This window comes from Antrostomus carolinensis, unplaced genomic scaffold (genome assembly GCF_000700745.2).
Source record: "Antrostomus carolinensis isolate BGI_N321 unplaced genomic scaffold, ASM70074v2 scaffold597, whole genome shotgun sequence".
In the NCBI taxonomy this organism is placed as follows: domain Eukaryota; kingdom Metazoa; phylum Chordata; class Aves; order Caprimulgiformes; family Caprimulgidae; genus Antrostomus; species Antrostomus carolinensis.
In genome coordinates, this window is record NW_010325142.1 from 65,220 (window position 1) to 80,310 (window position 15,091).

The 15,091-nt window shown below is 44.4% G+C and overlaps 1 protein-coding gene across 2 annotated transcripts in view; it reads left to right on the plus strand.

Annotated features, from left to right (window-relative positions):
* EPB41 (erythrocyte membrane protein band 4.1) overlaps positions 1-14,197 on the plus strand; it is a 50,787-nt gene extending 36,590 nt beyond the window's left edge. For both annotated transcript variants that reach the window (XM_010171104.1, XM_010171105.1), the window contains 4 exons: positions 10,114-10,242; positions 12,260-12,361; positions 12,835-12,915; positions 14,099-14,197. In XM_010171104.1, coding sequence (XP_010169406.1) covers positions 10,114-10,242; positions 12,260-12,361; positions 12,835-12,915; positions 14,099-14,197 — 411 coding nt within the window. The remainder of the gene's footprint in view (positions 1-10,113; positions 10,243-12,259; positions 12,362-12,834; positions 12,916-14,098) is intronic.
* The last annotated feature ends 894 nt before the right edge of the window (positions 14,198-15,091 follow it).

Sequence of the window (15,091 nt, forward strand, 5' to 3'; positions counted from 1 at the left end):
TCATCATTTTGACCCACAATTCATCATTCTGACCCCAAATTAGCTCACTTTTACCAAAAATTCATCATTTTGAACCCAAAATTAATCATTTTGAACCTGAAATTCATCATTTTGAACCCAAAATTAATCATTTTGACCCCAAATTCATCGTTTTAAACCCAAAATTCATCATTTTGAACCTGAAATTCATCATTTTGACCCAGAATTCATAATTTTAAACCCAAAATTCATCATTTTGAACCTGAAATTCATCATTTTAAACCCAAAATTCATCATTTTGACCCAAAATTCATCATTTTTTACCCCAAAATTCTTAATTTTTAACCCAAAATTGATCATTTTTACCCCAAACTGATAATTTTTAATCCAAAATTGATCATTTTTACCCTAAAAGGGTTTAAGGGCAGAGGTCTCAGGGTTTTCATACAGGAACCAGCGTGTGTACTTTGCTTCATTTTTTCCTCAGGAACAAACTCGCTGCAAAAGCATCGTTGACCCCCCAGCACCACCGCTGTCCCCGAGCAGTGGTGGGATTGACATGCCCTGTCCATCCGTGGCCGGTGCAATGCCATCCTGTGAGTGATGAGAACTGAGTCATCCCTTCCAAAGGGAAGCTGGAAATACCCACAGCACGTAACCTCATCCAGGTTGGCATGAGAAATCTTGATTTTTTCCATGTACCCTGCTGCAGAAAATGCCATTTTGGTGACTTTGACACGTTGGTGATTTGGCTACGAGAAGACTACCAGCAGTTTTGATGTTCATTAGACTTGGCCAGTGTTTTGCAGTCTGGTCGCTCGTCTCTTTGGTGCTCACTTGTGGGATCCACTTAGTGGCTGTTAAGGCTTAGTCGCTTCAGGTTTTCCATCAGGAAGCTGCTGGTTGGCTCCACACTCACTTTGTCGATCTTCTTATCCTGATATCAGCTCTTCTGAATGCCAAATAAAACATGGAACAGTTTCTTGTGCTTTCATGCTTTAAGAACAGGCAGGCATTCGTATTTTGAAGCAGTGAATGTGCCGAAGTCGATTGCTTGGAACCCAGATCCAGCTCTGAGGCTGCGTTAGGTGCCAGGCTCTGTGCGTGATGGTCATCAGTGATATTCAAGGTGTGTGTTACTGTAAAACAACATCCCTTTTTTCTTTTCCATCATTAAAAGGGAACAGATAAATGAGGATATTTTCTGCACCTCCTGCTTTGTGCTGCTTTGCCCTGTGGGTCAATAGAAGATGAACTGAGGACTCTCCATGGGCAGGTCAGGTTAGGTACGGAGTTAAGCTTAGACCAGCTCTCTTCCTTTGCAGTTTGTGAAATAACTATAGTGATGACCCTAAAAAGTAGATAGCCAATATTTGCCTCCTATTCTGAAATAATGAGGAGAGGTGTATTTCCTCGGTGTGGCACCACAGGAGTAGTTGGTGTTTGTAGGAATGAGGATGGGCTTTCCTTGCTGTGTCTGTACCATGGGGCTCCTCGGGAAGGTTGTAAGCAAAGTGACTTTTACATCCCAAAAAGGTCAGTAATTTGTCACTCTTCGATTTATTCCACTGGTTTATTGGGTTTTCTTTTTTCTGGTTATGAGTTGATGGTGCCTCTTCTGACCTACAGAATCAGGTAGGATGCTTTCTGGAAAAATTTAGCCCAAAGAAGGGTTATGGATTCATTACAAACTCTTCGGTCTGTACCCGACAGTGGTGGTTTCTCTTGTGTCCCTGTTTGCATCTCTCTTGGTTTGTGGAGCTGGAGGGAAGGGCTAGCCTTGGTTTGTGCCATTTTGGGATCTTCTAGCTGGTACACAGTCATGTTGGATCAGTTTGTGGGGACTAAAAACACTTTCTTTTTTACCTAAAATGCTCTCTTTTGGAACACTTTTTCGGTTTTGTATTTTTTCTCAGATTTTTCTTTGTAAATATGTACATTTATCATTAATAAATGTTATTGCAAATCAGATTCTTCTTTCCACTGCTTATTAACAACAAAGGTAATAACGACTTGTGTTAACAACTTCCTTGGACTAACCCTTAGCGTTGCTTGCTCAAACCAGGAGCCATCAGACCCCAGGTCATTACTGGTTGGACTGGGTTTGGGGCTGCTGGATGCTCTCTGGTGTGGGTTTTGTGCTCATGAGCAGAGCGGACACACAAGGCTGGGGCTGTAGGCAATGTGTGCTCTCAAACTGGCCAGAATAATTTGATTGAGGATTAAATCCAGCTTGGTTTAAGAAAGGCTTTTTTTGCAGAGGGGTCAAAAGGTTCAGCCCTCTACCAAATACTTAATGTAATGCTAAATCCGTTCTCCCTCTTCGCTTCTGAGATGATGGGAAAACCAACTTGCAGAACATTGCCTGCAACTGCAAGAGCCTCTGCCCCGCACGTTGTATTAATTTGAGGACAGAAATGCTCCTTTCTGTTTTTTGTAAGCGAAAACAATGTTCCTAATTAACCACCATCCTCTACTTGGTGACACAGGGCAAGCCTCTGGTTGGGTTTTAGCTGGTTGAAATTTCCTGAGGTTGTGTCTAGAGACTGTATCGAGAGTCAGTCTTCTTTTTAACTATTTTAACTCCCAGTTTTTCATCTATGAGATTATTTCTCTCTGGATAAACTGGCTCATTCTGTGCAGTCAGGAACGATCACAGGACAGAAAATCTGGCTGTGGTGGAGCAGCACAAGGCTTGTGCTGCTGCTCTCCTGGCTGAGCCTGGCACCAGAGCAGAGCTGGAACTTGATTTATGAAGCGAAGCAAGCGAAATGCAGCAGCACTAAAGTGCTGTCAGTCAGAAACCGTGATGGTATCCCCACGTTTTTCACTTGCTGCTGCTACACTAAATCGAAGGTGATGTTTTTAATGACACCAGCAACTTTTTCTCTGCAGAGGGAATTTGGAATAAGAAGTGCACAACTTTGTACCCCTCATCTGAGGATACCTGCCCCACAGAAAGGATGGGAAGGGGATCAAGGTGGATGGGGAGAGGAAATGCTTCTGGAATCGTATTGCTCAGCAACCTTGTATTGATCTTGAGGTTGTTTCACTTTGCCAAGTAGTTGCTGCAGTGGATTGGAGGTGGCAGCTCTGTATCATGTAATATCTTGGGATTCTTGTTAGTGACAACAAATTAATCTTTTTAAGCCTGTAGTGTGCTGGGTATTTTCTAGCCTGACTATTAACTTTGATCAAATTCTCTTTTATCCTTCTGTCGTCTGACTGGGCTGGTCAGGATGTTGTGATCAGATCAATGGCAATTAATAAATCAGTGCAAAAATGCAAATCCAGAGGTAATGGCCATCATTCCCAAATGCCAGGGATTGTTGAACAGGCTTTTAAACCCTTTGCTTTAAAGCAAAGCAGTTCTATAAGGCATGGCAGGTATTGTGAAATAAGGATCTCTTGTTTTCTGCTTTATAATACTTTTTTACTCAAGTGCTTTGACAGCTGTGAGATTGAGCACCATTTGATCTGGGAGTTCTCACTGGTGAGTGTGGTTTCGCTGCAAAAGCAACATCATCTACTTGTGCATCTGCGGATGGTCACACGGAGCCTGTTAGCTTATGTGGATGCTTGTTTGGGGATAACCTAATAACACGCGTTGGCGTGAACGATGCCGTATGGAACGTGAAGGGGACTGGGAACTACTAAACAGCCAGAATTTATAGCGTTTTGTGGTGGTTTCACTGGGCTGGCACTGGGCTGCAGCCAAATACGGCTGCTTGCTCACTCACCCCCCCAGGGTATAGGAGAGAGAATTGGGGGGCAAGAGTAAGGAGACTCGTAGGGTGAGAGAAGAACAATTTAATAATTGAAATAAAATAAAACTTATATTAATAATAGTTATAATAATAATAATAGTAATAAAATATGCCAATGAGTGACACCCAGTGCCTTTGCTCACCACCCGCCGACCAAGCCCGGCCCGTTCCCAGATCATGATCCCAGAGGAGCGACAATCCCGACCCGAAACCGCAATCCCGGGAGAGCCAGAGCCCGAGCGAAAGCCAGAGAGAGCAAGAGAGGAAGAGCCCCTCATGGATCTCCTGCCCATGGGGGACAGGAGATGGAACAGCCCCTTGGCAGAGCCAAATGCCCATGGAGCTGATCCATTGCAATATTCCTCACCCCCCAGATCTTGCACCTGCAGACCAGCAAAACACAAAGTCCTTTGACTTCCAGTGACAACTGAAAACATTGGTGTGTGATCAGCGTTCTTCTCCTAACAAATCCCAGCTGAACCCAAACCCCAGCGCTGTTCCAGCTGCTGAACAGAACCAGCTCTGGCCCAGCTCACACCAGGACAATATAATATGGTGGTTGTAGGGAATTAGCATGCACTGTAATGTCCTGTTTTTATCAGTTTTTATCAAATGCCTTTGCTAATTTGCAAGTTGACATCATTTTAGCACTCCTTAAATGTCCTGCAGGATAGGAGTCTGGTTTGGGATGAGGATCAGTCGGTATTTCTGGGGAGAGAGGCAGCATCATGCCTGCACGGGCTGCAGAAAACAAGCTTTGACTCTGGCAACACAGGGCAGCTGGTTCATACAAATATATCATGATCCAAAATAGTAGATTCTGGAAAAAATACAGACAAATTTATAGAAAAACACTTTTTAAAGAAAAAATAAATCCTTTTGGTCACTGGTATTAGTCACTCAATTAAGCCTGTTATTAATTTATCCCCAGTCTGAATTCTTACGTGTCACTTTTTAACTGTAACGCTTAAATTCAGCTGTATCCTCAATATTTGTCAGCATCAGGTACACAGAGATTTGTATTTAGCAGGGTAAAGTTTTTGTTGCATTCACGTCTGGTTCCATTCGTTTTTTCTGGGGCACTGCATCCTGTCTTGTGTTTTCTTTACGCTGCACATGGCTTGTGCGATTAGCCTGCTTCGGGGTGGATTTTGGCATCCCTGGTTTGCTTTTGTGTCTCTGAAAATGAGTAATTTGCAGCCCAGGCACTCCCAGGTTTCATGGGTCTCAAGGAGAGCTTGGAACTCTGCAAATCTGAGCCCTAAAAATATGCTTTTACATTTGAAAATTAAAATAAATCTTGATAAGATCAGAATTTGGAACAAATGTTCAAATTCCTGGGTGGGGGTGGTTGTTGTAACAAAATGATAATATTTTCTATTATTATGCAGGGGAATAATAATATTTCTATTAATAATTTCTATAATAATAATATTTCTATTATTATGCAGAGGAAAACTGCATTTATAAATATAGGAACAAACATAGTTGTATTTTTTTTTTTTAAAGTGTGTCAACAGATAATTTTATATAGAAACAAATACTTTTCAATTAGTCTGTTTTCTTACCAGTGGAATAGGAAGGCAAGAAAAAAAAAATGCTTCTGATCAGTTGATCTTATCAGGATTCATTCTGCATGTTTATTGTTGCCCTTGGCTCCCCTGACGACTGATATCTGTGCACCATAGGCTTTATTTAAGCTTTTCCCTTCCTTTATGCATTTATCATACAAGATACTTCCAAAATATAAATTATTTTTCTGTGTAGGAAAGGGAACTGGGAAGTTTTTTTGACTGGATACGAATATTTGTCTCTTAAATAGATCTCTGTGTTTGTGTAGCTGCTGAATCTACTTTGTTTTATCTGTAGGTTTCATTCTGCCTCTTGGTCAAAACAGTGTCCCAACTGGTATTTAAGGAAATCTTGCTCCTAAGGCATTTTCCATTAAACTGCAGAAGATATCCTGCATTCTTGAGATCCCGTGATTAATTTGCAAAATATAGCATATATAATTAAGGCGAGATCAGTATATTGGCAGTGTATAAATCCAGGTTTTAAAGCAGGATTAAGACATGGGTGTTGAAAGCTGATGACCTCTGCTTCTGTTGTGTTTAGTGAAATATTGCAGTGTGGTATCTTGCATTAGGCAAAACAAGAGTGGGATCTGGATATACCTTTGGAGGAGCACATGTGGAAATAGTTTTTGATCACAAATAACACATCCCTGTGTGTGTGGTCTGACCTGATGGTCACAGTGCTGATTGCTCTCCCTTCACTCCTATTAAATGCATTTTCCTAAGTAATATCCCAAGATTTTAAACCCAAGAGGCTAGAAGTCCTAATGGATAGACTCATACAGGTCATCTCTCTGCAACATAAAGAAGCAGGGAACTGAAAAACACCCGGGAGGAATGGTGGAAAAGTCATTTCTTGAAATGATACTAAAATAAGCATCTATTTGTTCCTTCATAAAGCAGCTCCTATTCTTCACCTATTATTGAACTGTGCCATTAGATGAGGTCAGTCAGGGTGAAAGCCTCTGGTCTACAGAAAATACATTGTACCTGATAACCCGCAGGCTTCAGACCTCCCATTTTAAGCACAAATTACCATTTTTTGGTTGCCCAGAGTATCTTCTTAATAGAAAATGAGGCAACAGTTTCTGTTCATCTTAATACCGCCATCAAAATGAGAATAACAGTTGACAATATGGATTTGCCTGTGCTGTTATGAAAATGTAATTACTGTTTTTGTATGTACACCTATGTGGCTGTTTTTATACAAAATTACCAGAAATCAATTGTGAGGTTGATTATTGAGGAGGAATAGTCATGGTATTGATTAAGCAGCATCCCTCTGGGTTTTCCCTCCTTATTCCCTGATGTTGGATGATGTGACAACTTCAAATATGTGTAAAATTGTAGGTGCCTGTAATTCCTTATTCTGCTCTTCCTTGAAGGGAACTTTCCATGTCCATCATGAGAAGCACCATGTCTAGCACAGGGCAGGGCTGTAGCCGTCATTCACCTCTGGTGACTGAAATGCCGCTTCTCCCTGCGTACGAAACACCCGTCGCTCCGGCGCTGGGACAAACAGCTGTTTGGGTTTTTTTTGCTAAAGCTTTTTGTCTTGTTCATGTTTTAACTCTTCTCTTCTGTCACTGTTGCTTCCATCCTGGCTAGAGGGCTCCCAGAGATGTGAGAAGACCTAGTTGAGACCTTGCTAACGAGCTGAATGGAGAGCAGAATAGAACCAGCCTTAGTTAAACCCTCTGACTTGACACGCTCTGCCCAGATCTCTCAGGTGCTCTAGACATGCTTCTCAGAGGGCTGAGTTGCTTCATGACATGTCTTCTCTCCCATGCACCATCACAAACACCAATTGTGTTGTCCCTTCAGGAGGTTTCACTGCCGCAAAGGATTCCCTGTGCCAACTGCTTTTGGGATAAAGGATTTTTGGTATTCCTGAAGAAATCATAGAATGGTTTGGATTGGAAGGGACCTTAAAGATCATCTAGTTTCAACCCCCCTGCCATCAGCAGGGACACCTTCCACTAGATCAGGTTGCTCAAAGCCTCATCCAGCCTGGCCTTCAACACTTCCAGGGAGGGGTCATCCACAGTGGTCCAGTGGGGGCATCCACAGTGGTCACCTTGTTGAGCAGTGAACTGAACCGCATGCTCGGTGGTGACGGGGTCAGCACACGTGAACATCCAGCAGAACATGAGTTTAAAGCTGCATTTCTTTATTCCTCAGCTGAAAAGTTTTGTGCTAAGTTGTGCGAGTTGATTGAACTGGGTTGTCTAGAAGAAGTAAGACAAATTCTTTTAGGTGGCCAGACTGCTTCGTCAATTCGGGAGCCTCTCGGTAATTGAAGGAGCTGATTTCAGAACTGACTTGTAGATATTCCTACAATCATTTTATCAATGCCATAATGACAAGCCTGTGTTGGTTATCCCGGAGACTGCAACAGCAAATGAGGTGCTTGGAAGTGTGTGTGTGTTTCAGGGATGAGGAAAAGAGCAGAGCACAGGCTCTGCAGATTATCGTGCACGTTAATCATGGAATGGTTTGGGTTGGAAGGGACCTTAAAGCTCATCCAGTCCCAACCCCCCTGCCAGCAGCAGGGACACCTTCCACTAGACCAGGTTGCTCAAAGCCTCATCCAGCCTGGCCTTGATTAATTCTGGGTTTATTCTCTTCACTTCCACATGCAAGTTAAACCACAGCGTAAAATATTTCAAGGAATTACAAGCAGAATTGGGGTCTGGCTGTGGTGTAGCTGATGGGTTTTGCTGCACCTGTGAATTTTGGATGTGCAGAAATCCCCACTTCCCACACTGAAATTATCCCTGTTTCCAAACTGAGCAAAAAGTCCTTAGTGTTGGATCTTCCTTTAGTTGCAGAGAGTTGGTTTTTTTAATATGAATTCCTTAACTTTAGGAGAATGAGTTATTAATGTCCCAGTAGATGCACTGGGTACATCACACAGCACAAAGGTTTTCAAGCTTTCCAGTGTCCCACCCCACTGCTGTTGCATGCGTTACTGGAGATGTGATGTATTACACGAAACCCATGTTTGACCTTTATTGCTTCCTGCCCTCCTGTTCTCCCTAACGTTCTCTTTTTCTCTCTCTCTGGCCTTTTTTTTTTTCTTTTTTTTTTTTTATGTATTCATTTCTTTGTAGAAAATGAGTGACTTTCTCTCCAGAGAGGCTGCAGTGCCAGAGAGGAGCAGTGTTAACACTGGCTTTGCGCGGGAGGGATCAAAGCAGTCGGTAGCTTTTAGTGAGACCCCAGTGCCACCCACCTCAGAGCCTTCTCCCAGCTGTCACTGTGCTGCTTCCTCCCTAAGCAGCGAGGAGGAGGAGGAGGAGGAGGACGAGGCAGCTCCCAGCCTCCCCGCGAGCGAGGAGGACCTGAGATGTGGAAAAGGGGTTTGTGTGGATGCGGGGAAGGACTCAGAGCTCTCTGAGCTGGAGCCCCCCACTGGCCCTGCCGCACCTCCCCGGCAGCCTTGGGGAGGAGAGGAGGAGGTGACAGAGGATGGAGAAGAGACATTTGCCTTTAGAAAGCTAAATGGCGAGTGTCACGACTCAGATGTTACTAACGAGCTGCCGGCAGTCATTCGCTGCTTCCAGGTAGTGAGTCCCAGCGGCTGCTCCCCACCCCGAACCCCCGTCTGGCTTTGGAGTGGGAACCCAAACACTGCAGCAAGCAGATGCCACGGACCCCGAGAGGAGTTGTGTTTGCTTGGCTTGGACTTGTGCTTGGAGCTAATGAGGCAGTTCATCTCCCGCAGTCAGTGCACACAAGCCCCTCTCAATTTCTCTTTGCATTAAATACGAGCCCCTCAATTTATCTTGGTGTTAACGGCACTTACTGCAGCACAACACCCTTTGCCTTTTTGTTTTGTTTTGTTTTTTGATCAAAGCAGCCTGTTGCATCCCCCAAAAGGACAATATTTAGGCTCCAAAGACGTTTCATTTTAGTTCCTTAAGGTTTTTGTCATCTCCAGCTCTACCGGAGGCTGAACCTTCGCAGAGCAAATTTGAAGCGCTGTCAAATGTGCTTTTACATCGTGAACGTTGGGCTTTGATGTCCCCTTTCTGCTCCCCACTGTGGGAGATGTTTTTGCCTGCTTCAGTGTTGATATTAATTGCTTATGGTGACATAGATGTCCACTCCCCCTGCTAACAATCACGGTGGCATCTGTCAGGTTTGGGAATGGTGAGCAGAAATTGAGCCCTCTGGGAAAACACTGTGGGTCTGCACTAACTCTGTCATCTTCTGGATAATTATCAGGTGGTGGAACAACTGATTTCTCTTCCCCCTCCCATTTCTTTTGAGATTTTATGTGTCTGTTTTATCTGACATTGATTTAATAAAAGTTAAAGACTTAGTATCTGATGAGGATTTTTAATCATAGAGTGTTTGACTTGCAGTCAGGATAAAGCTTCTTAGCCATGATCAAGTCTTTATTTGCCCAGGGTTTGTGTTAATCTTGACATTGTCATCAGGAGATGAGGGTCATCCTTTACTGGCAGCTGGCAGTGAGCTTCTAGTAATTAGAAAGTTAATTATTAGGGGAGACAGTGTCTCTGTGATATTGTGACACACCGGTTAAACCCTTCATGCCTCTTTTGGGCTGACCTGAGGGCACGGTGTTGGGGACGGCCTGGAGGATTTTTGTCTGTCTAATCCTCACCCATGATCTCTGCCCTCCTACCAGAGGTTTAAAAACAAAAGATTTCCGGCTTGACCTTGGTTCCCACAGTGCTTTTATCAGATCAGTGTCAGAACATGTGCCAGGATGTGGAAATGCTAACTGGGTCTTTACCGAGATGTTTTTTAACCCTGTCTCACAGCCCCCGCTGGTGAAGACACAGACAGTCACCATCTCCGACGTGTCCAGCGCCATCAAAAGTGAAATTCCCACAAAAGAGGTCCCCATTGTCCACACGGAGACGAAGACCATCACCTACGAAGCTGCACAGGTAAGATGTGTTCTGATTAGTTTCCCAGGGGCTTCATTAAACTCAAGTAAGTGTTTTATTTCCCAGTCTTCTGGATGAGACAGCAGCACCTGCCTTTCTCCAAGCATCTGGGTCACAGCGCAGAAGTTAACCTGTTATGGATTATATCTCCAGGTGCAGCTGGTATTTTTAGAGGAGCAGTGGTTTTACTATCCTTGATGACTAATTATTTTTTCCAGCATTCAAATAGAATTTACCTTCAGCCACTGCTGGCTTTGGGATGTAGATGAAGCTGTACGGAGTTAACCCGAGTTAGCCTTTTTTCTGCAGGAGATGCCTTGTCTTGATTTCCATGGCTCTCCTTGCTGTTCATGCCTCTTCAGAACTTGATTTATAAATGATTTTGAAAACATTTGTGGGTTGTCCTTTAGGTTTCAACCCTGAAACAGATGTTGAAACCCAAAAATATTGTATAAAATGCAACTAGAATGGTTATCTGGTGGTTGGAAAATAGAAATGTTAGTGGAGCGATACCAGCATACTCAGGTGTGGTTTCATTGCTGAGCTTAAGTTAATCCTCAGTCTAAAATAGGGTTTTATTTCTGTATTTGAGAATTTGGAGTCTTTGTTAGCTTTGGGTTTGTCATAACTGTGGTTGTTAGAAGCAGCCTGTCCTCTGGGGCTGGAGTGCAGTGACTGTGGGATGTAGGTTCGTGTATGAGTAGCCCATGGACCACACTTGTATAATTTGGGATTCCTGAGGAATCTCGTGGCTGCTCAGCATCCTACCTGAGTAGGGGAGTAGTTGGGGCTTTCAGTTGTACCTGCACTGGGCAGTGGTGAGCATCGCCCTCTTTATCATTGAGTGAGTAGGTGAATTGTAGAATGGTTTGGGTGGGAAGGGACCTTTCAAGGCCATCTAGTCCAACCCCCGGCAGTGAGTAGGGACATCTTCAACCAGATCAGGTTGCTCAGAGCCCCATCCAACCTGACCTGGAATGTTTCCAGGGATGGGGCTTCTACCAACTCTCTGGGCCACCTGGGCCAGTGCCTCACCACCCTCAGTGTAAACAATTTCTTCCTGTATCCACTCGAAACCTCTCCTCTTTTAGTTTAAAACCATCACCCCTTGTCCTGTCACTACAGGCCCTGCTAAAAAGTCTGTCCCCAGTAGACCAGTTCTGCTCTGGTTACTGCTGTTACCATTTCTAACTGGGAAGTTAAAAGGAAAAGTGAGTCTCTGGGGCTGGGAGAAGTTGCTGTGCGTGCACCAGCTTGTGACTTGCCGTGAGATTTTTCCCAGTCTGTGGAAAATGGTCCCACCTTGTGGTAACTCCAGACATTGTCCCAACCACCATTCTAGGGATGCTGCCCAGAATCCTTAGTGGTGCACGGTACAGGAGGCACATAGATGGCCAGGTTGAGTTGGGAGGATGACTTAGTTGAGGTTTTTTTGTCGGATCTTGAAAGCTCAGGTCATGCAGGATGGGAACCAAGTAAGCAGCTATAAAATCAGTTGTTCTGATTTCAGCAGGTATCGACTTCGATTGCTTCTGCAGAGTTTAAAGCAAGTGACGTGCAAGGTGTTGTCAGGAGGGAGGAAGGATAGGAAGTATCTTCTGAATCAGATTGTGCTCTCTGGCTTTGTGAACCTCCGTGGATCCAGGCAGGTGTAATTCGGGATAGGTGTCTGCTTTGGTCTCTCTTCATGGTCCAAGCATGCAGCTTGGTGTGGAGGAGCATGACTGGCATTGCAGTGTACCCAGATTTGGGTATATCCCAAGGAGTGTCCTGGTTGGGTGATTCTGTGGATCCCTGTATTTCCAACCAAGTCCATGGGCTTTGTGCTGAACCTTCAGAGACCTGCAAGGTCCTCGTGGGCACAGCTCAGCCAGCTGCAGATCATCTCGCTTTGTCCCGTGGTCCATGATGGAGAGGAGTTCCTGTCCTTGGATTGCATCCCGCTCTGTTGATGTGGAGACCCTGCTTCTGCCCACGCTGCCCGCAGGGACTGATGACCTGTTCTTCTGTCCCACAGACAGATGGTGGCAATGGAGATTTAGACCCTGGCATCCTGCTGACTGCTCAGACCATCACTTCAGAAACCACCAGCAGCACCACCACCACACAGATCACAAAGGTAACGGCGTGGGAACACGATAAAACAACAACAATTAAATCAACAACACCATAGAGAGATGGGGAGAGTTGAATAATGGGGAAAAAAGCGTAAACTCCAGTTCCTTTTAAAAAAAAGTGATTAATGCCCAAAACAAAGCACGAGGATCCCAGGTTTGCCTGCGTTTAACTGAGACTCTCGATGATGTATTAAGGGCAGTGCAGCCTGTGGACACGGGCGTTGACTGTCCTGTGGGACAACGGGAGAGAACCCTACGGGGAGTCAAAGCTCTTCCCTGGCTCAGTTATAAAAAAATGAATATTTGACAGTTTTTCTTTGAGCAGTGACAGTTTTCCCCTGTCATTCTGATACTGTGGTATGACGGCAGTATTTGGTAACACTCTTTTTGATACCAGCTTTAGACAAGCAGCCCCAGTGCACTCAAATTCCTTTTCAGTTTTAGACTCATAGTGGTTTTTTTTCTTTTGTCCTAGACTGTAAAAGGTGGCATTTCAGAGACACGGATTGAAAAGAGGATTGTCATCACAGGAGATGCAGATGTAGACCATGACCAGGTAGGAGCTTGAATGCAGTTCAAAAAAGCTGCTCAGAGCTGGCATGAAGTAGACAGGCTGCCTTTTGAACACAGCTTCACCAGAAAACAACGTAGGGAAATTTTCCTGGGGTAGAAATAAAACTTCAAAACTGATTTCGGGAATAAATTCCTTTTTCACAGTATGAAACTGTATAGCTGGGCCAGCAAAGGTGAATTCTGCTCTGAAACTGGTGTTGGCAGCAAAGTTTTGATTCCAGAATTGTTTTGGACAAATTCAATTTAAAAAAAAAAAAAAAAAAAATCCACAGAAATGTGAAGTAAAAGTTTTCCTTGACATCTGGATGATCTATGTTAATTTACTAGTAACTTTGAAGTACTGTTGGTGCCATATAGTGCCAGAAATCATTTCATAGTGCTCAGCACCTGCATTAAATCTCACTGGCTTTATATGAAACTCTTCTGATGAGTCAGCCTCATTGGCCTCTAGCGTGTGTTGGAAGTGATGGTTTTGTCATCAGAGAATTACACTTTGAATTTAATTTAGTTGCAAGCGTCATGGGGCTGGAGAATATTTGTACAACAAGACCTAGTTTATTAATTCCAACAGAAAATGTCTTGAGAAGGTGTCTGAAGGGTGCTCATCACACTTGCTAGAAGAATGGGGAAGGACTTTTCATAAGGGCAGTTAATGACAAAACAAGGGGAAATGGGTTTAAACTGAAAGAGGGGAGGTTTAGATTAGATATTAGGAAGTTTTTCACTGTGAGGGTGGTCAGACACTGGAACAGGTTGCCCAAGGAAGCTGTGGCTGCTCCTCCCTGGAAGTGTTCAAGGCCAGGCTGGATGAGGCTTTGAGCAACCTGGTCTAGTGGAAGGTGTCCCTGCTGCTGGCAGGGGGATTGGAACTGGATGAGCTTTAAGGTCCCTTCCAATCCAAACCATTCTATGATTCTATGAAGAATAAACAGGATTTGTTCAATTGCTCTCATCTATCTTCTACGGTGGGGCAGTGGAGAGAGGGGATGTATTCTTAGAAAACAGCTTCATAAATAATATTTAAAAATAATTTAATACTACCAATAGTCAGCAAACTGTGCAGCTGAAGTGAGTTCACTTTTCTTTTTCTCTCCCCAGAGTTAGAAATAGTCCCTTGTCCCCCTGAGGACCCTGGGTGACATACTCTGAACTGTGGTCTCTTCCAGGTTCTAGCGCAGGCGATAAAGGCAGCAAAGGAGCAGCACCCAGACATGTCGGTGACCAAAGTGGTTGTGCACCAGGAGACCGAGATCGCAGAGGAGTAGCGAGGCTGTGTAAGTAGGGAGACCACCTCCAAGTGAGTGACGGGTGCTGCTGTTCCCCCAGGGCAGGGGGCTCAATCTCCGTGCAAGTGAGATTTGGCTAAATATGGTCAAAGTTTAAGTGAAATTATTATCGTTAGCTGATGAGTCCTGCTCAGGCTGTTCCTGTTAAGGCACTTCAGGCTGATGAAGCAGTCACAGATGCAGACTGATCCTGCTGGGGGATTGAGCCAGAATTCTCTAAGAGAAGCTACATGCCTGTGTGATGAGGCTGTTTTGCCTCCCATGCCCCAGCAGCGTGCTGAGCTATAGGTTTCACCTATAGATCCCTGCCTCTGTCAGTGCCAGGTAACCCCTGAGCTGAACCCCAAGCTCCTGACTTGCCTGGAAAGATCTTTTTTTTCTGGAGTTTTGATGATTTTTGGGAAAGAACTGCTCGAGGAATCCAGGAGCTCTGCCTGTGCATCGGTGCTGTGAAGCCCGTTCTACCCCACGCCGGTGATGTTGGTGTCGCCTGTGTCGGTGCCCAGCGCTGCCCTGCACGTGTCCTGCCAGCAAAGCTGCTCCTTCCAGAGATTTGGGAGGTGAAACAAGGACAAATCTGGTTTAACAGACAATGTGGTTGAGCTTTTTAACTATCCAAACCTCAATAAAAATGGCAGAGATCTCCTAAGGGACTTGCAGCTCTTAAAATATGTAAAATGTGTTCCTTTGGTGCTGGGAGCAGGGTGGTGCTTGTGCCAGGAGGTGGCTCTGAGCCTGAATTCTCACCTGCTATTGATGGGAACTTTTGATTTCAGTTCTCCAGCTGCTTCAGGGAAGCAGGTTCCTCTCTTTCCCAGAAAGCTGGCTGTTAGTAGCCATAACTTACCGTGTTTCTCTCCTTCTAGGAAGCAT